A 23,045-nucleotide genomic window follows, 5' to 3' on the forward strand; every position below is an offset into this window, starting at 1 on the left:
AAGCTACAAGAGAACACGGGCGCTCACACTCGGCAGTGTGCAAGCTACAAGAACACTGGCGCTCACACTCGGCAGTGTGTAAGCTACAAGAACATGGGCGCTCACTCGTATACGCCTCACTCTGCCACATGCAATCAAGGAGAGTCTCAGGAAGCATCACCTTGTTTTCTTCAGCATTCCTCTTCAGCTTTTCCTCCAGATCCCGGGTCTCTTCTGAGCTCTTGAGTTTTAGCTGCTCATAGTTCTCGCATGCGGCCCTCAGCTGGCCCATTAACAGGTGGTACTCCTTTTCCATCTGGGAAAGGCCCCCCTAAGAGTAAATCGCAGAGGCATCCATTAGCAGCTGTTTAAAACCGATCTGACTTTAACTGTCTCAAAGGCGGGCAAAAGGAAAATTAATATGGGAAATGTAATAATCCAAAAATTAAAACCTCTAAAAGCCAGCCAGCTTCTCTCCTGTCCCCCCCCCCCCCCCCATGGGGTTTCTTTGTGTAACAGCCCTGGCTGGCCTGGATCTCACAGAGATCTGCCTGCCTCTGGGATTAAAGGTGCGTGCCACCACCATCTCCTGGCAAAATCAGCTCTTTCTAACACTATTATCTTACTACTGAAATGTGTAATTAAACCTCAGTCTATAAACTATAATTAGTTCTGAAAATTTGTTTTCTAAGGGTGAAATATTAGATTAAAGTTTGATTTGAATATTTCTCTAATTAACATCAGGAACTGTTTTTAGTAAGACAAATAAGTAGAATAGTGTTGCTATCACTCTTGAGTGTTTCAAATGGTAACTTGCTGGTAATTTTTAATGGTATAAAAGGTAAGCCTTTTATAGGTTAGAAAATCAAGGGTAAGAGATATGTGGCCACTTCTCAAAGTCCCAGAAAACAAACAGGAGTTTGATTCCAAATCTGATGGCTGGAAAGTCAGCAGTCTTCTAGGCTCGTCTCAAGTCCTGAAACTAGGAACTAATTTAACACGGCATTTGTGAACATTCCCAGTGCTGGCTCACTGACTGAACAACAGAGCCTACCTGACTTAGTCCTAAGCAAAGTAAGACCAAGAGCCCATCTCTGACTGTACGCTGTGTTAAACAGAGACCGGTCCACTACAGTACTGTCAACACAAGAAGTAGGCACATTCTGAGTGTTCAACATTTCAGACACTGAATACACTGCCACATGTTCTTGTAAAAAAATGAGCAAACAGGAACAAACAGAAGAATGCAAATTCCAGACACATTAAAACCAGATTCTGTCTTCTACAAGATGTCACTTAACTCTATGTAAATGATCAAGTAAGGCTGCACACCAAGAAATTAGCATGGGCTTGGTGTGGTGGTGCACACCTTAACCTTAGCATGGGCAGGATGTGGTGGTGCACACTTAAACCTTAGCACTAAGGAGGCAGAGGAAGGTGAATCTCTATGAATCTGAGGCCAGCCAAGGCTACATAGTAAGATTCTGTCTGAAAAAGACAAGAAAATAAGGAAAAAACTTAGCCTGGATAAGATGAACGTAGCTGATCTTCAATCTCTCATCATTTCTACTAACATGTACTTAAAATAATGTAAAGGCCCTTGGGTTTATGAGAACTATAAAGTTCTTGCTCAGACAGCATGAACAACACATTCCTGTCTACTTAACTACAGCTTTTAGTTAAATAAACACAGTATCTCAATATATGGACACAACGCATTTCAGCCACCAGTGGTAGAACTTTAAATTTTAATCTAGTTTTTGGCTGTTAAAATTATAAACAAAATAGTCACCTGTCCACTGGTCCCCACACACCTACCCGCTCCCCCCAGAAAGCTGCGGTCATCTGTTCCCACACACCTATCCGCTGCAAGCAAGTTACTTTTTTCAGAACCATGCATGTGGAATTGGTTTAATGCCTAAAAGTTATCAGCATTTCATTTACTGTGGCTTGTATATTTGTGCCAATTCCCATTTTTGTGACCACCTGTCTCTTTAACTGACTCGCAAACCCTTTCTGTGTTAAGAATATTTACTCCTCCAGACCCAGAATTCCCCAGCAGCTTCAAGTTTCTGACCAAGAGAAACTGTGACAGAGCAAATGTTTATTGTTATTTTAAGCCACTAGATTTTGAGGTTGGCTCATGAGACGAGCTCACGGAGATCGTGCCTCTGCCTCCAGAGTACTGGTATTACAGGCGTGCACCATTACTGCCTGCCTCAGCAGAAGCTATTAAACCCGTTTAGGTTTACATGTGTAGTCAGACTGTCCTGAATTAAGAAACAAAACTCGTCTCTTCATTGTCTCTCAATAGTAGCTTAGCTAAACTGAAATGGATTTTTACCACTAAAAATGTGATATTTTCTCTTACAAGTCAGTAAGTTGGCCTTAGTATATGCAAAATATCTTGTAAGTAATTACCTTTCAGTTATTCATCTTAATTTCCATAAACAATGATAACTGTACCTCCTTTTTTTCTTCTCATACATAATTTTAATAGCTAATATTCCAGAACAATAATAAATACTAGTGGTGATGTTTTACCTTTAAGAAAGATAACTGACCCATTCTTAAAGGGGCCCAGTCTTGGCATCTCGGATGTCAGTCACGAGAATAACCTCACTTATATACTAATACATGCTCATCACACCAGTTAAAACGAGCCAATATCCTTTGAATTAATACATAGAGGGAAACAAAATCTAACCATCTTCTTTGCCTCTTCTCAAATTTAAGCAAAAAACCAGCTTTTGTTGCAGTATAAACTTAGTCCACAGTAATTTTGGGAATTAGCTGGCTCCAATCCAATGTGTGTGTGTGTGTGTATACACACATTATCATATAATGAAATATTTAAACAATTTAATATGCTTTGACTCACCTGCTGCGTCTCAAAAGGTCCGTATGGCTCGGTATTGACTCCCTGATGCATTACACTCCTAGACACCTATGGGCAAAACAACGGCTTAAAAGTTAATGGACCTCAGCTAGACGAGTCAAGTAAGCCCACTGAACAACAGTTTAAAAACATTCCCACAATTTTTCCAATTTTTTTCGATTAGATTTCTTCATATAAAAACTATTAGGAAAACTTTAGAGTATAACCAAAATTAATAGTTGCTTAGTAGTATTAACGTTTTTCCCCCCAAGCTTGCTAGAAAGCAGAAAATTTAAGGGATCACAAGTCCATTAGGACTTCAGTGAAGCCACCCCAAAAAGACATGACAGAGAACGGGTTTGTTTGCATGCTGGTTAGGAACGCACTCACACAAAGCACTCGGACCCAGCACGGGCAGCCCAAATGCTTCTCTTTCTCATTTATTCATTACTACTTATGTGACTGGCCTGGAACCCAGGGCTTTGCACATACTAACCAAGTTTTCATTCACTGAGCCACTCTCAGTGTGTGTACTTCCCACCCACTATGTGATGACATCACTACAGTGAGCATGTGTGTGTACTTCCCACCCACTGTGTGATAATGTCGCTGTGTTAGCATGTGTGTGTACTTCCCACCCACTGTGTGATGACGTCACTGCAGTGAGCATGTGTGTGTACTTCCCATTTACTGTGTGATGAGGTCGCTGTGTGTGTACTTCCCATCCACTGTGTGATGAGGTCGCTGGAGTGAGCATGTGAGTGTACACTTCCCATCCACTGTGTGATGACGTCACTGTAGTTAGCATGTGTATGTACTTCCTATCTATCTACTGTGTGATGAGGTCACTGCAGTGAGCATGTGTGTGTGTTTCCCATGCACTTTGCTTTATTCGTCATGAAAGTGATGCTTGGCTCCACCGTATTTCTTAGCAGTGTAGAACTGGTAGGGAACACACAGTATTATATATTGCTTCATCCAAACAACAAAGGTGCCTGTGATGCCTTACCGAAAGGCTTGTATTTAGAGATTGATGGATCTCCCCCCCCCCTTCTCTCTCTCTTCTTCCCTTCCTCCCTCCCTCCCTCCCTCCCTCCTGGTTTTTTGAGACATGATTTTTCTGTACCACACTAACTGTCCTGGAACTAGTACTGTAGACCAGGCTGGCCTTGAACTCAGAGATCTGCCTGCCTCTGCCTCCTGAGTACTGAGATTAAAGTACTGCGCCACCACTGCCCAGTTTACAGATTTTTTTTTCAGGTTTTCATAACCACTATGAAGCCAACTATTTCTTTAGTAAAACAGACATAATGGCAGTGAAAAGGTAAACCTAGCTTTGGTACCAACATCTTTTTCAGGCCACTGAGACGACTCAGTAGCTAAGAGCACTTGCTTTGCATGCCTGTGTGCAATCCCCAGATCCTACAGCAAAGGGAGAGGACGGGGCTCCTTAAAGTTAGCCTGTAATGTGCACATGCATGCTGTGGCATATGTGCGCCTGCACTAACACACACGTATCATATACACACGCATAAAATGGAAATGAAAATGTTTCTATTAAATGTTCTTTTCTTCTTAAGCCTCACCTGCACAGCAGCCACTGATGTGGATGGAGTATCTGCTACCCCACAGGTACTTTCTAGAGAAGCTTCACTGTGGCCATCAGAGCTCTCTCCATGCTTGCTGTGTCTGTCAGGCTCACTCAGAGCTGGAGCAGCATCAGCCGAGCTACTCTGGGACTTCACAAATACTCCCAAAGGCTCCTCAAGGATCTCGGTTTCAGAGGCAATCTGGTTACTAGAGTCATTCTCAGCATACAAATTGTGACCCTCGAAATATGCAGTGGCACTGTTATCTGCTCTGTCGCTGGCTACAAAAGGTGGCACCACTGGCATGGATCTCTGCATGGGGTACTCAGAAGAGATGCTGGCCAAAGGTGTGTAGATGCCGGTGAACTGCGGCAGGCTTGGTACCATGTTTATGTACGCTGGCCTCGACTGGTTGACGTCAAACCCTTGGAAGGGAAGGTATGTGCAGAACCCTGTGACCACGTGTGACTGAGCCCAGTATGTTGGCTTGGCATCTTCGGGAGCTGGTGTGGGGGAAGGAGAGGAGGCTGGTCTATGGTGCGCATCCTCACAGAGTGGGGAGGGAGAGTCAGAAGAGACCACTTCCAGTCTGCTGTCCTCAGAGGCTGAGCCAGAAGAGCTATCAGAGTCCAGTGAGGGCTTCAGATCCTCGGGAGCTGGCCTCGGGGACTCAGCACATGCCACGTCTTCACACGCTGCTGCGCTCGTTACGTCTGGTTTAAACTCCCTGGCAGTTGAATTCAGGGGTAGGTTAACTCGTAAATACTCTGTCTTTGACATTCCTCTCATGTTCTTCTTCTTCCTTTTCTTCTTGAGTCTCGAGGCAACTTTCCTCAGTGCAATGCAGTTGTCTATCACAACAAAACGAGGACACCCCAGGAGGAAAGACTTCAAACCTCCTGCTTTTTCCAGCATCTGCCGAGTTTCCTCAGGGAAGAACTCATACTCTTCAGAGAACACCTTGTCATTCAAGTCCAAGGGGCCATGCTCTTCCAACAACTGAGAGAAGTAACTTGGGACAAACAGCATTTATATTAAATTACTACAAGAAAGTACTAAGATTTTTTTTTATTCCCCAGGCAAAAGTATTTTACTCTGGTATCAACTCCCCCAACAACAAAATCCAGATTGCAATCATTGATACAAGCAGAAATTCACTTGATGTGGATGTACTTCTGTGTATGTTTTGCTTTTATTGAATAATGAATAAAGCTGCTTCAGCCAATGGCTTAGCAGAGTAAAGCCAGGTGGGAAATCAAAATAGAGAGTAGGTGGAGTCAGTGAGATGTCATGTAGCTGCCCAAGAAGCAAGAGGCAACAAAACATGAGCCTCGTGGTAAATTACAAAATAATAGGAATGGATTTATTTAAGATGTTAGAGTTAGCTATGGCTACACCTAAGCTCTTGGCTAAATAGTGCTGCAATTAATATAGTTTCTGCATGATTTGGGTCTGGGCAGCAGGAATCGAACCAGTAGTCTCCTGTTAAATTCACTTGCCCCAAGAACACAATTCCTTAATGCCTTTCTTTTGGGGAAAGAAAAAAGTCAGATCTTATTTTGTAAGTTCCAACTAATTAATTACACAATATATGTAAAAATAATGGAAAAAAATCAAGAAAATGTATTTAGAAAAAAATTAAGAATACCAGTAACGAGAATGCCAAATGAGAAGGGGAAAAACCCAAACAAACTAAACAACTCTTATCTCAATGAGGTAACTGTTCACTAACCTCAAATAACTCGTCACCAAAGCAAACTTTTAAAAACAGAAACATTCAATTTTCAGACAATAAATCCATTAAAATGCTCACGAGGAACAAGCAACCGTTCAGAGGAACTGAAATGCATGCATCACACCTGACTAATAACCGACTGTCCAAGACCCAGATCCATGGGATCTGAGCCCTCGGTCACACACCACTTGTGAACTGGTCTTGTTCATTCCAGATTGGGGTCTATTTTGCTCAAAGAAGTAGCTTCTTCCAAATAAATATTGTATTCATTATAAAAGAGGTAAATACAACTCATATGCACAGCACACCAGACACCACTAAGACGGCCTTTCCAGGAACAAAAGACTCCACGAAGGCCTTCATGGCTAATCAATGCAACACAGAGACAACGTACTAGAAATAGGCTTATTATACGCCCCTCTGAAGCACAAAAAACCCTGTTCTATGCGCTAAATGCACGGATACACCTCTGCACCCGATGCAACACCGTTCTGTGCTCTAAATGCACGGACACACCTCTGCATCCGCTGCAACACCGTTCTGTGCTCTAAATGCACGGACACATCTCTGCACCCGCTGCAACAACGTTCTGTGCTCTAAATGCACGGACACAGCTCTGCACCCAATGCAACACTATTATGTAAATGCATGAACACACCTCTGCACCCGCTGCAACACTGTTCTGCCAGCACTGCTGTCCCAAAGACTCGTCACCCAGGATCCATTTTAATGTGTTTTAAGAGGATTATTTTCCTCACAGAAGAATCTGTTTCTGAAATGCTTCTGTCCTTCTCCAAGTCACAGTTAATGCAGCTCTGCTCTAAGACGATTCCCACAACCGTCATCTTACAGAGAAACGTGCTAAAGCCCAGGGCTGAGGGAATGTAAGGTGAGAAGAGTCACTGTGGACTCGACTGCGGAGACTGACATAATCATCAGCCACATCAACTTTGCAGCGCCCATGGAGCTGCCACTGCTGACGGGGCAGCACATACATGCGCATGCAAGTTTACGTTAAAACTTGTTTCTCAGACTACATGGTTTTTACTCCCCAAAATGAATAGTGCAGCATTGCTGCAAAGCAGCATTTTTATACCCATAATAAAACAGGGCTGGAAAGATGGCCAGTGAGTGAAACTTGGTGTGCAAGCTTGAGGAGTCGCTTTTAGATCCCCAGCACGGATGCAAATGCTGGGAGTGTGGTAGCTGGCCTCTACTCCCAGCACTTCGAAGCGAAGGCAGATTCCTGGAGCAAGCTGGCTACTTAGACTAGTGATTCTGGTGAGCACTGTGCTCAACTGAGGGCCCGCCTCAGTGAATAAAGGGACAAGCAAGCAAAGAAGATCTGACGTAAGCCTCTATGTGCACCTGCACCCACATCCCGGGTCCTCTGAGAGCAGACAGTGCTCTAAACCTGAGACATCTCTCCAGCCCTTGATTTATTTTCTTAAAAGACTCAAGTACTATACAACTTATTAATGAGATGCTCAGAATGGCCATGAGCCTCTCAGTTTTCTGAACTCTACACTAGGTTGCTTTATTCCCATCATTCACAATTACCTGTTAAATTTCACATTCTTTTTTTTTTTACATTTTTTAAAATTTATTTTTATTCTGTATACAGTATTCTGTCTATATGTATGCCTTCAGGCCATAAGAGGGCACCAGATCTCATTACAGATGGTTGTGAGCCACCATGTGGTTGCTGGGAATTGAACTCAGGACCTTTGGAAGAGCAGGCAATGTTCTTAACCACTGAGCCATCTCTCCAGCCCTAAATTTCACATTCTTGTTTTAAAGGAGCTGACGTCAAAAGTGACCTAGACAGAAAAGCAGGCTCCCCTTCCCCAACGCCGGGCAGTGGGACAAGGCTCTGGGTTTTCTCTTACCCTAACTCAACAGTCACAACCTGAGCTGCAGCTATGGCAGCATACTGGGACCCCTTTCCCAAACCAAGGACAACATTCCCCAAGCTACGATAACTTGACACTGTGACTGTGAGGTGGCAGACACCCATCAGCACAGGAACGAGGTGTGACAGCTGGTAAGAGAGGGCCCTGGACTTCACAGTTAGAGGAGACAGGGCTGACTGGCAGAGGGCACACGTACCTGCAACCCTGGTTTTAAAAGACAAAGATAGCAGGGTGGCAAGGCCAAGGCCTGATGAGCTCCTAAGTGAAATACTATCTCAAAACCCCCAAGATTGGTTTACCAGTCCTGTCAGGATGGTTTTAAAAGCAAAAAACAGCAGTATCTGTAGCTCAAACTGACAAACCAATGATGATCTGGACTCTAAATCTAGTAATCAAAAACCCTCAATAAGCTTTGGAAATAAACGGCAAAGGTTCTGAATACAGATCCCCCAGAGGCGCGTCAAATACTAAACACGATAATAAATCCGAGACACAATCAAACAGGTTGGATCATTCCTTGGCAGTCTTGTAAGAGAACCACAGGAATGCCAAGCTACTTACTCATACAGAGTCGAACATTTCTGTTTGGGGTTAATGTCCCACAGCTTCTTGTTGCGAACAACATACTCGGTACTGTGCTGGTCATAAAGAGCTTCGAATTCTTCAACATCTTGCTTGAGGTGGTCAGGCACGGCAAATGGGCCTGCAGAATCTGAATTGTGCCTGCTGGGTTAAAAACAATTTTGTGAATAAATTTTTGGAAAGGAATATTTAATTGCAGACGAAGATACTAGAGAACAGGGGAAAAAAAATCAACCTATAAAAATATGTAATTAAAATAAAAGAATCAAAATAAAATAATCTCATTTTTATACCACAAAAATTTATCACCAGAGAATTTCATACAGAAAAACTACAACTGACAGACTGGAGAGTTGGTTCAGTGGCTAAGAGCATTTATTGATATTGCAGAGGACACGGGTTTGGTTCCTAGCCCCTACATGGTGGTTTAAACCATCCTGAACTCTGGGTCGAGGGCATCTGATGGCCTCTTCTGATGGCTGCAGACATATAGATCGGCAAAACACCGAACACAGCAAATGAGTGAAACTTTAAAATCTGCAGTTACAGCCAAGAAACACCGCAGCTTATATTCTGAGTAAATTCTATTTACTAAGAACATAATTATTTTCAAACTCCACATTTAAAACAGAAAAAGCAAGGCTGGGTAAGGTGGAACACGCTTGAATCCCAGCACTGAGGAGACTCCAGGGGACTCTGGAGTTCAAAGCCATTCCACTGTGCATATCGAGTTCCACGTCAGCCAGGACTATACAGAAAGAACAGGAGGAAGCAAGCTCAGAACCAAGCCAGACCAAATAACACTGATGGGAATTCGGAGCCCACACCCTACCTACAGTGACCACCTCTGTGCTCACGACAAACTAAGAGGATGCTAAAGGAGGCAGGGCCAAGGTAAGGAGCAGCCATGGAGAAATGTCCCGGGTTTTCCTCATCTCCTCTGCCAAAGCCAGAGCCTGAGCCTAAATGGCTCCTGAAAAGAACAGAGGAGCTGTGGAAAACAGACTGGCAGAGGCCAGGAAGTGTGGACATTTTTCTACAGTGCATTTTCGTGACAGTACAGTTTAAAGAATTTTTTTATCAAAAATTTCTGCTCTTGAGACAGGATCTTTTATTGCAGCCCAGACTGAGCTCAAACTCATGGCAATCTTGCCTTAGTCTAAGCACTTTACAGTATAAGCTGCCACCACAAACAAAAGGCTGTAGCAGGGATTTTGAAATTTTATTTTTAATTGTTTGTTTGTTTTTTGAGATAATTCTCTTTGTGTGGCCCTGGCTGTGCTGGAACTCACTCTGTAGACCATGCTTGCCTCAAACTCTGCTTGACTCTGCCTCCTGAGTACTGGGATTAAAGGCATGCGCTACCACTCCTGGCTGGCTTTATCAAGTCTTAAAGCCATGCTGTTAATACAAGAACTCTGCTGCTTTTGGGGAAAGAGTGTCTGCCACTAACAGCCCATCCTCAAAGCTGGACGGGTGTGGAGGAAACACTTCAGCTTTCCTTGACAGTTCTAAGAGACCAAGATTCTCCACACTGACAGATGTAGCCAGCCACATTGGTGCGGCTTCCTTGACTTGGAAAAACACAAACTCACTTAAAACCAGAGGCCTGCTGGGACCTGATCCCACAAAATTAGCTTTGCCCGTATGTAAGGCAATGTGGACCTTGTAGTGACTTCAAGATGATCACCTTCAAAACAGCAGATCTTTTAGAGACTAGATTTTCAGATTCATAATTCTGTTTCCATTTCATTTTTCAGTGACTCATGAGAGGTCCTGATAGCCTTTCCTGATCCAGAGCACACAATGAGAACTGTTGGCGTGTTTGGGTGCACGTGTGCATATGTGTACAGAGTGTAACTATGTAGCTCAGGATGACCTTGAACTTACTTCATTGTGTAGCTCAATCTAACTTCAAATTCAGTCTCCTGAGAGCTAAGACTGCCATGTCCAGCTCACTCCATGGCTTTCTGATTTGGTAGACTCTCCCAGAAGGGGTCTAAAGTTACATGATGTCCTTCCCAAAACAGTGACTGTTCATGAAAAGCATCTTTATTGGTGCAGCATGTAAGGTATTTCAACACTACACTAGGTAAGCCAGACTGTCACCCCAGGTGAAGACCAGCCACATCGGCGTTCTGCAAGGCCTGTTTCTGCAATTCTGCTTTCTATACTATTTTCAGCCTTGCCAGCATCAGCCTTTTCTTTTCTCCTTCAGTATTTTCTCTCCCCTCTATGCAAAGGCCTTTTAGGCTTAGAATCTGATTTAGATTCTTAACACTCTTAAAAACAAAACAAAACAAAAAAACCATACAGCTTATACGTGGGCTTCAAGACCGGAATGTGCGGTTTAAATACTCAATCTGTCATCTGCCAGCTTTTTATACCTGGGCAAGTCACTCCAACCTACTAAGCCCTGGTCTCCATGGTCTATTCGCATGGACACAGTAACACACCTGTCCTGTGGCAGATGAATGGGTTAAATGAGTTCCATGTCTAGAGTCCCAGAACAGACACCAGTCCACATCACTCTCGGTAAAAGGCAGGCTAAGGTCTACACGTTTGTGTGTAACAGCCCCACCCTCAAACCCTCGTGCTGGAATTTCATCACCAGTGTGACGGGGTTAGGATGCAGGGCCTCCTGGAAGGCACGAGGCCATGAGAGCACACATGAGAACAGGACGTGTGCTTGTAAGTTTAGGAGAGTTTAGTCTTCCATCTGTGAGAACACAGGAAGACGATGCCATCCACGTAGGCACCGGGAGGCAGGCAGACTTCTGGCTCCAGAACAGGGAGGAATACTCCACTGTTTGTAAGCTATTCAGTTCAAGGTATATTGTTTTGGTAAATTTCTGGACTCTTGGTTTTTTTTTTTTTTTTGAGAAAAAAAAAAATTCCGCCTCCTCCCACCCTCCTCCCACTCCTCTCCCCTCCCTCTCGAGTCTGAAGAGCAGTCAGGGTTCCCTGCCCTGTGGAAAGTCCAAAGTCCTCCCCCCTCCATCCTGGTCTAGGAAGGTGAACATCCAAACTGGCTAGGCCCCCACAAAGCCAGAACAAGAAGTCATAGCAGCATTATTTGTAATAGCCAGAACCTGGAAACAACCTAGATGTCCTTCAATGGAAGAATGGATGAAGAAAGTGTGGAATATATACACATTAGAGTACTACTCAGCGGTAAAAAACAATGACTTCTCAAATTTTGCGTGCAAATGGATGGAAATAGAAAATACTATCCTGAGTGAGGTAACCCAGACCCAAAAAGATGAATATGGGATGTACTCACTCATAATTGGTTTCTAGCCACAAATAAAGGTCAGTGAGTCTATACTTTGATATCCTAAAGAAGCTAAATAAGAAGGTGAACCCAAAAAAAAACATATAGCTATCCTCCTGGGTAGGGGAAGTAGACAAGATTGCCAGGCAAAAAATTGGGATCTTAAGGGTGGGGTGGCAGGGGGGTAAGGGGAGATGGGGAGAAAAAAGTGAGAAGGGGAGGATGGGGAGAACTTGGGACAACAGGATGATTGGGATACAGGAAGGTTGGATAGGGGAGCAGGGACCCTTGGTTTTTAATTGATTAATTTAAAGACTTCTTCATGTATATTTCTGTTTTGCTGACACACATCATGTGTGTGCCAAGTGCCCTTGGAAGTAAGAGGGCTTCAGGTCCCTTAGAACTGGAATGTGGATAATTGTGAGACACCATGTCAGTGCTGGCAATCAAACCTGGGCTCTCCGCAAGAGCAACAAGTGCTCTTAACTACTAAGCCATCCTTCCAGCTCAGGACTCTATAGGTTTAAGTTCTTCAAAATAAAGCGTTTCCAAATGTGTCAATTTCATACATTCCTATCACGTATTTTATCTGTGTCAGTAATTATTTTACCCAAGTCTGTCCTCGCATAGTCCTATGACTTTAACACAACCTGAATGAATTCTCAAGGCTATAATTTTTGTAGCCATGCCATTAACTCAGTAAGGATTATCATAATGGATTCATATCTCTAAGGACAGGAGGCAGGAAGGAAAGATAGAAGGAAACACAAGTCTGTAGTAAGTTGGAGTGACTCTTATTTATTTATTTATTTATCTATCTATTTTTTTACTTTTTCGAGACAGGGTTTCTATGTACCTTTGGAGACTGTCCTGGAACTCTCTCTATGGATCAGGCTGGCCTCAAACTCAGAGATCCACCTGTCTCTGCCTCTCGAGTGCTGGTATTAAAGGTATGCCACCACTGTCTGGCGTGGCATGACTTTTCAAAGTACGAACACTTATTCTGCTGAGGAACTTATACTTACTTATGGTCTTCTGGAGTAACAGTCTCACTACTTGCTGTTACTGATGTTGTTCCAGATCCCACTAACATTGGCTGGTTGAAAAGAAAGAAAAGTAGCAATGATTATCCCATCCTAAAAAGTATGAGATTCTATAGCAAATGATAAAAACAATCTCCCTTAAAAATGACTCCAGTCTACTCTAGAACTACACGGATTAAAAACGCTCACCTTTGAAATTCATGAGAATTTACATGAATACATGCACATCGACTGTGAATATTGAAAGCACCTACTCAAAGTTTCTCATAAACAGAATATAGCATTATAAATTTTAACAGCTAGAAATAGGTTGAAAATTAAAACTTAGGGTAGTTTCCAAAAAATGTAAATGGTGTAAGAAAGTAACTAAATATTCATGTTTTGTCAAAGATGCAAAGCTAAGCTGTGCAGAAACCCCCAAGCAGCTTCCCCCCTTTCCTGCCCTGTCTCCCAGCTGTCCCTCCCTCTACACTAGAGCCGTGCAGACCTCCCCTCATCATTTAAAGTGATGCTCTTCTGTCTCCTGGGCTTCGAGCTAAAATGAGAAGAAGAACGGATGATGGCAATCCGTTGATGGTGGTGATGGGATGGCTGGAATTCATCACCTTGACTAGTTTAGACAGTTCTGGATACCATAAAGACAAACATTCTTTCTTATCTGCTCGTAAGAGTCAAGTGGTATTACTAGTAAGCATGTATCAGCTAATGTGCTCTTAACTTTTTTTTTTTCTGTAAGTGCATGAATTCTGTGGTGTGTGTGTGCTGATGGGTTTTTGCAGATGACCAAGCACATGTGTGCATGTGTGTGGAGGCCACAGATTGTCATCATGTATCTTCACCAGCCATTTTCCAGTATCTCGCTGGGCCTGGAGTACCCCACTTAGGCTGGACTAGCTGGCCAGCAAGTTTCAGGGCACCAGCGGCACCTGAGTAACGGGCTGGGTAGCCCAGACAGGAACACAGGGACCTTCCTGCCTACTCTGTTCTGCTGTCACCCTCATGGAGTCTTGTATGTGCTCACTCAGACAAGGTTCTTCACACTGCTCCACGAGCTGTTCCTTCTCACTAACATATTCACAACAGTTACTAGAGACTGAAGAATCACCACTCAAGAAAATTCCTTACCTTTGAATCTTTTGGCTTCTTTTTCTTGCCTTTGTTTTTTACCTTGATACATCCAAACTAAAAAAAAAAAAAATCAAAAAGAGCATCAGAGACTCCTCAAACAGTAGTCATAATCTCAATGAAAACAAGCGCACGTGCTTCCCTGACTAACTAGCCCCATAGATAAGTGTCCAGGCAGTGAACAGAGTGCATCAGACCAGGGACTGGTTAAAGCAGACGTCCAGCACGTGGCCAGAAACTGGGCAGAAACACGAAGGAAGCAGCATGTACCTTTCTCCACATCAGGCAACACCTATCAACTAGAGCAGCGTAAGGCACTTTCCAAGGACAGAGGATCCTCTGTCCACTGGAAAATAAGACTTTTCCTCCTCACTAGCATGTTCTTTAACTGAAGAGTCCCTACTTGGCCAGAGAGCATGAAAACCAGCCATGGTCTCTGAGGAAACGTGACTCCACAACAACCCCTTTATACCAACAGGGGTCCTGGGAACAAGATTCCTGTGTTCCTCCTTCTAGAACAATCGCTACCATCTTTCTTGATACAGGAACTCTTCCTTTCCTCTTTCTAAAACACGAACATTTATTAACTTGAAGATTATGAAGACTGTCTAGACAGGGTCGTATGAAGCCTAGCCTGCCCTTGAACTCACTGTGTAGCTAAGGATGCCCTTGAACGTCTGGTCCTCCTCTTTCTATTTCCTGAGTGCTGGCAATGCAGGTCTGAGCCACCATGCCCAGTTATGCACTGCTGGGGATGCAACTCAGGCCTCTGTGCATGACAGGCACCTCTTACAAGTGAACTCCATTTCCAGAGGTGTAACGACACTGCTCTGTTGATAGGTCCTCTGTGTGGGTGTGGGATGTTACCCGTGAAGCCGATACGCACTGCCTGGCTGCTCTTCTGCCCCTCTGTCTAACATAGAGAAAACCCTGAGACTCAAGGACTTACCGGCATTTCATCACTGTCTTGTTTCCTCAACACGGTGCACCGGCTATCTGCAGGGGGAACACAAGTCTCTGAGGTGACTCAATCATTTGTACTTCGTCACATACTCACAAACCACCCCGGGGACTACCAGTCCACCCTGTGCTCTTTCTTCACCCGACTCTGACACAACTCAGTTGAAAAATCAAGAGCAAAATGACTGACTAGATGAGAACTCAGCTACCAAGAAGCAGTTTCACCCCAAGCCAGCATATTTCGAGAGCAGTTTTGCTGGCATCTATGCCAGGACGTGGGAATACAGAGATGACTGGTGCCAATGAGTTCGTGTTCTACACAAAAGAAAAAAGAAAGGAAGGAAAGAAAAAGTCCCTGTAACTCAGTGTCACAGACGCCACAACAAAATAAGCAACAGCGAAGCTGGAAGACCAGCAAAGTCTTTGGGAAGAAGCCTAAGGAGGACAGGGAGGATAGGATATGTAGGCGCGCCTGGAGGTAAACAGGCAATAGGAACCATGTTGGGAAAGACTTGGTCAGTCCACTAAAGGATGAGCTTAGCTGGCACAGGGAATGACGACAGGACCGTCACATGCAGGCAACACCAGGCAAATGTTTCCCATACAGAAGAGTTACTGTTTCTACAAAAGTTACTACAGGCAATATAACATGCTCAGAAACGCAGTGGTCAGAGTCTCAACTACTGTAATAATCTGACCATGGAAAAGAAGATGTCGATGTTGGCCTACAGAACTGAGATGAAGATAAAAGTGTATTTGGACTGTGACAAAGTAGATATAACGAGAGTAACAGAAAAGAGTCAAGACTAATTCTAAGTCTCTTGGTTATTAGACAGATGAAACCAATATAAATGTAAGAAAACGGGCAGGCGAGTTCAGCCATATTTCTTTAAGTGGCTTTTGGTTATCTGTACAGAATCCATGTAGAAGTAAGTATGCATGTCTAGTTCAGGATGGCTGAGGTTCCCAATTATATCATATCACTTGTGAAGATACTAAATACACAAGCCAATGGATTCTGAAAAGTTTTAACAAATATAATACTCATCTTAAACAAGAAGAGGTAAAACTAAAAATGTCTTAAGTGAGAAAGGTAGGGAGAGCTGGGAGACGTGGTACCATGGCCAGAAACCTGATGCTTTCTCCTCCAAGGCTTTATGCAGAGAGACAGGCAGCTAGGTATGCTGTGTGTCAGGAACACACGAGAGGGACCTGTGCTATTGGTCTTATGGCAGGTTTGTGAGCAGAGCAGTGTTTTGCTATTTCAAGCACAAAACTAATGGCAATAGTCCAGGCTATTAAATATGGTATCCCTTTTAGCCAGTCTGGGACACCCTCTTCTAAAGACAAATAGCAGTAAGAGCCTTGCACTACACTAAGTGTCCTGACACATGGCAGCACTACAAGATCAGAACTCAAAAACAAAGGGCACGAAGCCAGAAAACTCATACTTAACAACGTATAGACTCTGACGCTAAGAGAAAGAAAAACAAAGCAATAACTGCAGGAGGTCACATAGATGAAAGATGGGAAGCCTAAGTTAACTTAGACTCTAGTATTTAAAATTTAAGTAAAACAGAATCACACAGACCAAATCAGTTCATTACAATGATGAAGAAAGCCCAAGAGAAGCTAAGTAAACGATCTGCTATCCCATTTCCTCCCACCCTGGTGTCTAAGCTCCACCCACATGCTGTCCAATTCCGCCTCTCCATATCTGCAGTCTCCCTGAGCCTGTCCCTGTCCCACAGACTTCGCAGAGGAAGAATCAAAGGCTGAGACCTTAGTTGAAGTACTCAGTATTCTTCTATTTCTTCTTAATAAAAGATTCTAAATTGTTCTCTACCCCACTCCGCAGAAAACACAAACATTTAAACCACACCCACCACTATTTTTGTCAATAAAGTATTAAAGTAAGGTAGGTCCCCAATCCGTAACACCAGAGACTACAGACCTAACTGTGCTCACGTACCCATTATGTCGAAGAACTCATCCAGAGCGCTGTGCAAGGCGGGGAACTTGTCTCTGTGCTCTTCCAGCAGCCAGATCAAACAGCGGGCTTCCTGCACTGAGTCGGGCTCGCAGAAGTAATCCAGCTGCTTTCCTTCTATAGAGCCCAGTTTGGGGCTGTATTTCTCATTCCAGAGGAAAGTCATGACGCTGAAATCAAGTTCCTTGAGAGATGCTCCGTATCGAGTAAAGAACGGTCCTGTGGCATCTAAACCTGAAACAGAATACAGTCCAAATCACAGAAGTCAAATCTTTAGCAGAACCCCCAATCATTACATCCTCTGGAAGCAGCTCTATTTACAGTCTGCATACTTTTCAGTGACAATATTCAAATACTTGATAAACTCGTTAAACTATGGTACATTTCACAAACAAGACCTAACACCGAAATAGCCATAACAATTCTTCAGTAGATGAGTGATGGAGGAAGGTCATTGGTTAAAAAGTAAAGAAACTGCTTGGCCCTCATAGGTTAAAACATAGGTGGGAGGAGTAAACAGAACAGAACGCTGGGAGGAAGAGGAAGTGAGCTCAGAGGCCATGCTCCCCTCTCCAGGGTAGACGCCATGAAGCTCCGACCCAGGATGGACGTAGGCTAAAATCTTCCCGGTAAGTGTACCTTGGGGTGCTACACACATTATTAGAAATGGGCTAGTCCAGGTGCGAGAGTTAGCCAAGAAGAGGCTAGATATAATGGGCCAAACAGTGTTTAAAAGAATCCAGTTTCCGTGTTGTTATTTTGGGGCATAAGCTAGCCAAGCGGCCAGGAGCCGGGCTGTGGGAAGAGGCCCGCAGCTCCCCACAACAGATGAGGACAGTGAGCCAAGCAGTTCTATGATGACACTAAATTCCCTTAAAAATATAATTTTCACTAATTCTTGACTTTTATTTCTAAGTGAATTGCCAAGATTTTACAATGTTTTCCTATATACATTCCATACCACCAAGATGTATAATATGCAAATCTTCCCAAATGCCTTGAAAAGAACTATGTTGGTCAGACTCCTCCAACACCTCCAAGACTTGTTTCTCATCTTCCAAAACATCATGGCTCCTCGCTCTCTTCCTCCAAGCCCGAAAACTCCACATCAGTGACAAGGAAGCCCACTCCTCACAAATGCTTCCAAAAAGCAGAACAAAGTGAGCTCAGCTTCCCTGCACACCTCAAGGGCACCCTCGGCATAGGCCTAGGTGTCAAGTCAGCAAGATATCATCCGTAAAATTATTCTGGTGGCTGATTCCTCTAGACAAAACACTTAGCTCACAGAAGGCACGGGGTATGAGAATTTGGCATCTTGAAACAAAAGGACCCACACCTTCAATAAAGGTTTAACTGCCAGTGAGCTGCACACATTCCCTATCTATATCCTGACAATGACAACTTGGATTATCCGCAGGTGAATGCAAGCAGACAACATCACCACGCAATGCTAATTTTCTCTCTCTTGCAAAGTATTTCTCCCTCCATCCTTTTTTAAATGATCAAATAAATTGACTTCCAAATTAAACATATATGAGTGATTCCACTGCGTGGATTTTTGTGAGAAAGAAGCAAAATTCCATGAATTAAAAATTATTTTCTTTGTAAGCGAATGTGTTTTAATCCAGGTTAGAATAAAAGCTTAAGCTTACTTTAGAACTTAAAACTATGCGTGTATTGTAGTCGCACTTCCCTTCTGTTTTAATAAATACAGCTTGCCTGAAGATCAGAAAAGTAAAACAGCTACACTGGCCAACTTTACAGACCAGGCAGCAATGACACACACTTTTAATCCCATTAGCCACACTAGATTGCTAGAGAAACCAGGGGGTAGTGGTGTAGGCCCTTAATCCCAGAACTAGAGAGGACTATAAAATGGCAGGAGACAGCTCTCAGTCAGTCTCATTCTGAGATTCCTGGAGGCAGGATCACCATTTTGTACTGAGGTTGGTAAGAGTGGCAAGTTGCTTTGCTTTTCAGATCTTCAGGGTGAACCCCAATTTTTCTCTAAGTTTTTATTAACCGAGCTTCAGTACAGACTCACTGTCTTCAGAACAAACACGGACTACATGAGAAGGACTTGGGATTTCCTGCTAGCGAAGAACTGCAGGTCCCAAATAAAACATAGACAACGAAGAGTAGTGCTGGCCCTCTAAGCATAGCCCAGGTGAGACTACTTCTCCGACTCTCCTCTACAGCAAATAATGTAAGCAGTAACTTTTTAATTTGCTTATCTGATTAGCACCAGTGATAATCATTATTTAAGAGCAATTTTCTGGGACGAAAACCCAACAAGGCCTCTAAGGAGATCTGTGTGTTCAGATTCCAGCTCCGCCAAGCTGCAGTCATCACACACCATCAGCTCTCTGCAGAGGCCAGGCAGGCTCCACCCAAACTGATCTGAGAGACTCTGCTCTCTGTTCTGAGGGTCCCCGTCCTCATCAACAGCTGCTAACCAATCATGTATTGTGCCTGGCCAGCCGCCACCCTAACCCTGCCCTCATAAGGCCAAGAGCATCCTCACCCAGTGTTAAACCATGGCATCTACAGTCCTTGTGTGGCCTCTGCAAAGGGCCTGCACTGACGGAAGTTTCCCCAGCCTTTCCTTCTCCCAGTCCAATCAGCAAAGCCACGACGGAGTGAAAGCAGGTGAATTCACAATAGGCAAGTACACTCCCCGGATTTCTCCACAATTAGCCCCATCTACTTATTGCTGCTGTTAAGCCTTTTCCCATGGAATCTGAATTTTTTTGTTTCTCAGCACAGAAGCTGAAGTGAAGCCTCTGTATGGACAGAAGGTTGCACAGTATATAAACTGCGCACATTTCCATCACTTCTGACTTAGCTCACACGTTCACAAACAGCTCACATAATTAAGCCTGCCTTTCCCATTCTCTTCATCTAAAACAATGTATTACAACCTGTCTACACTATAACCTGAAACCACCTGACAATGTACTCGTGCATTTAAAACACTGTTAATGAAGACAGCAGAGTGAAAGGGCTCACAGGCCTGTACTTACCCTTCCTGCTACACAACAGCACTCTAGAATGTAAAGGTACATACCGAAGCTATTCAGTCTCTGGATCCAGGGAGCCAACTTAGGGTCTACTTCTTTCAGCTCACTCAAAACATGCAGAAATATTCGCGTCTTCACTCTGTTCTTTTCTTCAACCAAGTGACTGATAACATAGTCTACTGCTTCACTGAGAAAATTTTTGCTAGAAAAACATGTTGTGTAGTCTTCTGTGCTTAGAACCTTCCAAGAAAGCAGCTCTTTGAGAAGTGTGGAAGTATTCAATATACCAGACTTAATCTTCTCAGCGTTCTGCTTGATGCACTGCAGGATTCTGTCATCAAGAAACTGACAACTCTTAACAGCATCCACGGTTCCTAAGAGAACAGAGGGTAGAGAATAAGCAGGACTAATCTGCAATTGCACAATCGAGCAAGCACACCACGCAGCATGCACAGTAACTGACATAAAGCACAGTGTTACTGGTCTCTGTTTCTACAGACGGGAACATGAATGCAATCCCCACTACCACAAACCATGCAGTCAGTTTTCCTGCATCTGGGGAATCAGAGGGACCAACACATCCAGAGGCAATGGATAAGCCTTGCCCGGGAAAACCAACTTTGTGATTATGATGTCTTCCCTGCCAGGTAAGGTCCGATTTCTGTTTCTACTGAAATCAACTCAGGAAACTTTAAATATGGAATATACAACTTAATAGTACACCTGAAAAGGAAGGAAAGTTCAAATTAAGTCGAAAATTCAGAGAATAAAAAGGTACGTTGAAGGCTGAGGCATGAGGACCACAAGTTCAAGGCCCACGCTGCCTGAGTTCTGCATCAGTGGCTAAGGCTAAACTAAGCAATGGAGTCAAAGTGCCTCAAATAAAGACAAGGCAGAGGGCTCTGGGCACTGAGCTTGCTAGGATCTGGGTTCAAGCCACAGACCCAGGCTCTCAGAGCAAATACTTTACAATCTTCTTTTCACATCACGTATGTTACAGCATTTAAAACACAATTTTCTCTAAGATAAGCTTTCTTCTCTCAAGTATTCTAACCCAGCCTCACCAACTACAATTCAAATGCAATAGTCTGGAAGAAGCACACAGTTAGTACACAGCTGGAAAAAATTCAGTACAAAAGATAATTTTCCAAATCTCCAAATACCAGGTAGATGAAAGATCAAGCAGCACGGAAACTATTTCGTTTGAGGAATATACAATAGAAAATGGGGGAAGACTTTCTCAACTTGAAACTGAAAATAAGTGTGTGAGCTATTCCCAGGACAAGAAAATCGTTTGAAACATTTATGCTCTGCTCAGCAGTGAGAACATGAGCATCAACTAAACGGTCAAACTGCCAGACTCTGGCGTAATAAACCGACTCTCACATTATTCCACATCATTACTAACTCCGTTCCGGATGCTGGACCTTAGATCCACTTAGCACAACTGACAGGCCTGGTCACATGTGGCCCTAGAGATGTGGTCTGCCTGGAGCAGTTCCCTGGGGTTTTGCTTCAGTGCACTCCACACCAACATACTTGTCCCACAGTAACAGAGGCTGCATTTAGGGTCAGTATTAACATACTAACAAAAATCTGGTTTGGGGATATTAAAATACTAACTAAAAGCAGTATTCGACTCAGTAAAAATATGAAGAACATTCCTATTCTATTTTGAGACAGGCAGACACTATTTCTATGACCTGCACGTCTGAGTACCTTCTGGCTCTTCGGTTTTGGGTGGGTTGCTTTCTCTTAAGTCCTCTTCCTTTCTTTCTTGTGCTAACTTTTTGGCCTCTTGTTTTTGGATCTTCCTCTTCACTTTTTTGTCTTCTTTCAGTCGTAACTTCTCTAGGCTGAGAGACATTTACAATCAGCAACCATTTATCTCTGATAAACTCAGTAAGCTAGTTTCCCCTGTCTAGCGTAGAGACATTCTCCAACCATAAGGTTAAGATTTTTTCTTAAATAAGAAATTTCCTACAATTTCTGCTCAATACAAAATTTGTAAGACCAATTCAGTCAGAATGAGGAAGCTATTTTATAAACACAAGCACATCAATCTAAGGATGCAACAAATAATACCATGTGGATGCTGTGTCCAGGTGTACGGCTGACTGTGTGGTCAGTACACCACGTGGATGCTGTGTCCAGGTACACAGATAACTGTGTGGTCAGTATACAACATGGATGCTGTGTCCAGGTACACAGATAACTGTATGGTCACTACACAACATGGATGCTGTGCCAGGTACACAGATAACTGTGTGGTCAGTACACCATGTGGATGCTGTGTCCAGGTGTACAGATGACTGTGTGGTCAGTACACAACACGGATACTATGCCAGGTACACAGATAACTGTGTGGTCAGTATACCACGTGGATGCTGTGTCCAGGTACACGAACGACTGTGTGGTCAATACAAAAGGAATAAACAGTCCATAAGATCACTTGTATAAGTTCTCATTTAAAGTCATATCTTATAATAAACCAACAAAGCCCTAGACCTAAAATGTAAGAATTTGGTGGATGTGGTACTGTGAAATAGTTCCAACAAATAATTCTGCTCAACTTTTGTTTTTCTTGGTCACAAAGGATACAACCAAAAGAGAGAAAAATCAGTTTTTAGAATGAAACCAAGTAGCAGGCCCAGAATGAAAAGAAAGAAGACTGGGACGATTTGGTCTGAGCAAAGATGTAGAGAGGCAAAACACTGAGAATGTCAAGGTAAGAACTAGATATTGGTTCAAAATGTTTGCTGAAGAGATGAATTTTTTTTTAAAAGGCTTTTGAATTAAAGCTAAAACAACCAAGGATGAATATACCATTTTTACCAAAGTGCCAAATCTGTTAACAAACATTAAATCACAATGTAAAATGTCATAATTTTAACCATAAATCAGTAACAATTTTCATTCAAGTTTCATTAGTATTTAACCATTCCAGGATAGTCTAA

The 23,045-nt window shown here is 43.2% G+C and overlaps 1 protein-coding gene and 1 non-coding gene across 4 annotated transcripts in view; both read right to left on the reverse strand.

Moving 5' to 3' along the window:
* Nucleotides 1–23,045, reverse strand: part of Ttc3 (tetratricopeptide repeat domain 3) — a 101,880-nt gene that overhangs the window by 20,496 nt on the left and 58,339 nt on the right. For 2 of the 3 annotated variants that reach the window (XM_013352631.2, XM_013352630.2), the window contains exons 26-35: nt 21,808–21,944; nt 20,136–20,462; nt 17,051–17,302; nt 15,068–15,114; nt 14,119–14,175; nt 12,976–13,046; nt 8,656–8,820; nt 4,444–5,458; nt 2,861–2,926; nt 161–310 (exon numbers count right to left, since the gene is read on the reverse strand). In XM_013352631.2, coding sequence (XP_013208085.2) covers nt 161–310; nt 2,861–2,926; nt 4,444–5,458; nt 8,656–8,820; nt 12,976–13,046; nt 14,119–14,175; nt 15,068–15,114; nt 17,051–17,302; nt 20,136–20,462; nt 21,808–21,944 — 2,287 coding nt within the window. The remainder of the gene's footprint in view (nt 1–160; nt 311–2,860; nt 2,927–4,443; nt 5,459–8,655; nt 8,821–12,975; nt 13,047–14,118; nt 14,176–15,067; nt 15,115–17,050; nt 17,303–20,135; nt 20,463–21,807; nt 21,945–23,045) is intronic. The other variant, XM_026786485.1, reaches the window with a different exon arrangement.
* LOC113458295 lies at nt 20,587–20,743 on the reverse strand. Its single transcript, XR_003378686.1, has one exon. It is a non-coding gene; the product is annotated as a U1 spliceosomal RNA (small nuclear RNA).

This window comes from Microtus ochrogaster, chromosome 2 (genome assembly GCF_000317375.1).
Source record: "Microtus ochrogaster isolate Prairie Vole_2 chromosome 2, MicOch1.0, whole genome shotgun sequence".
Taxonomy (NCBI): Eukaryota; Metazoa; Chordata; class Mammalia; order Rodentia; family Cricetidae; genus Microtus; species Microtus ochrogaster.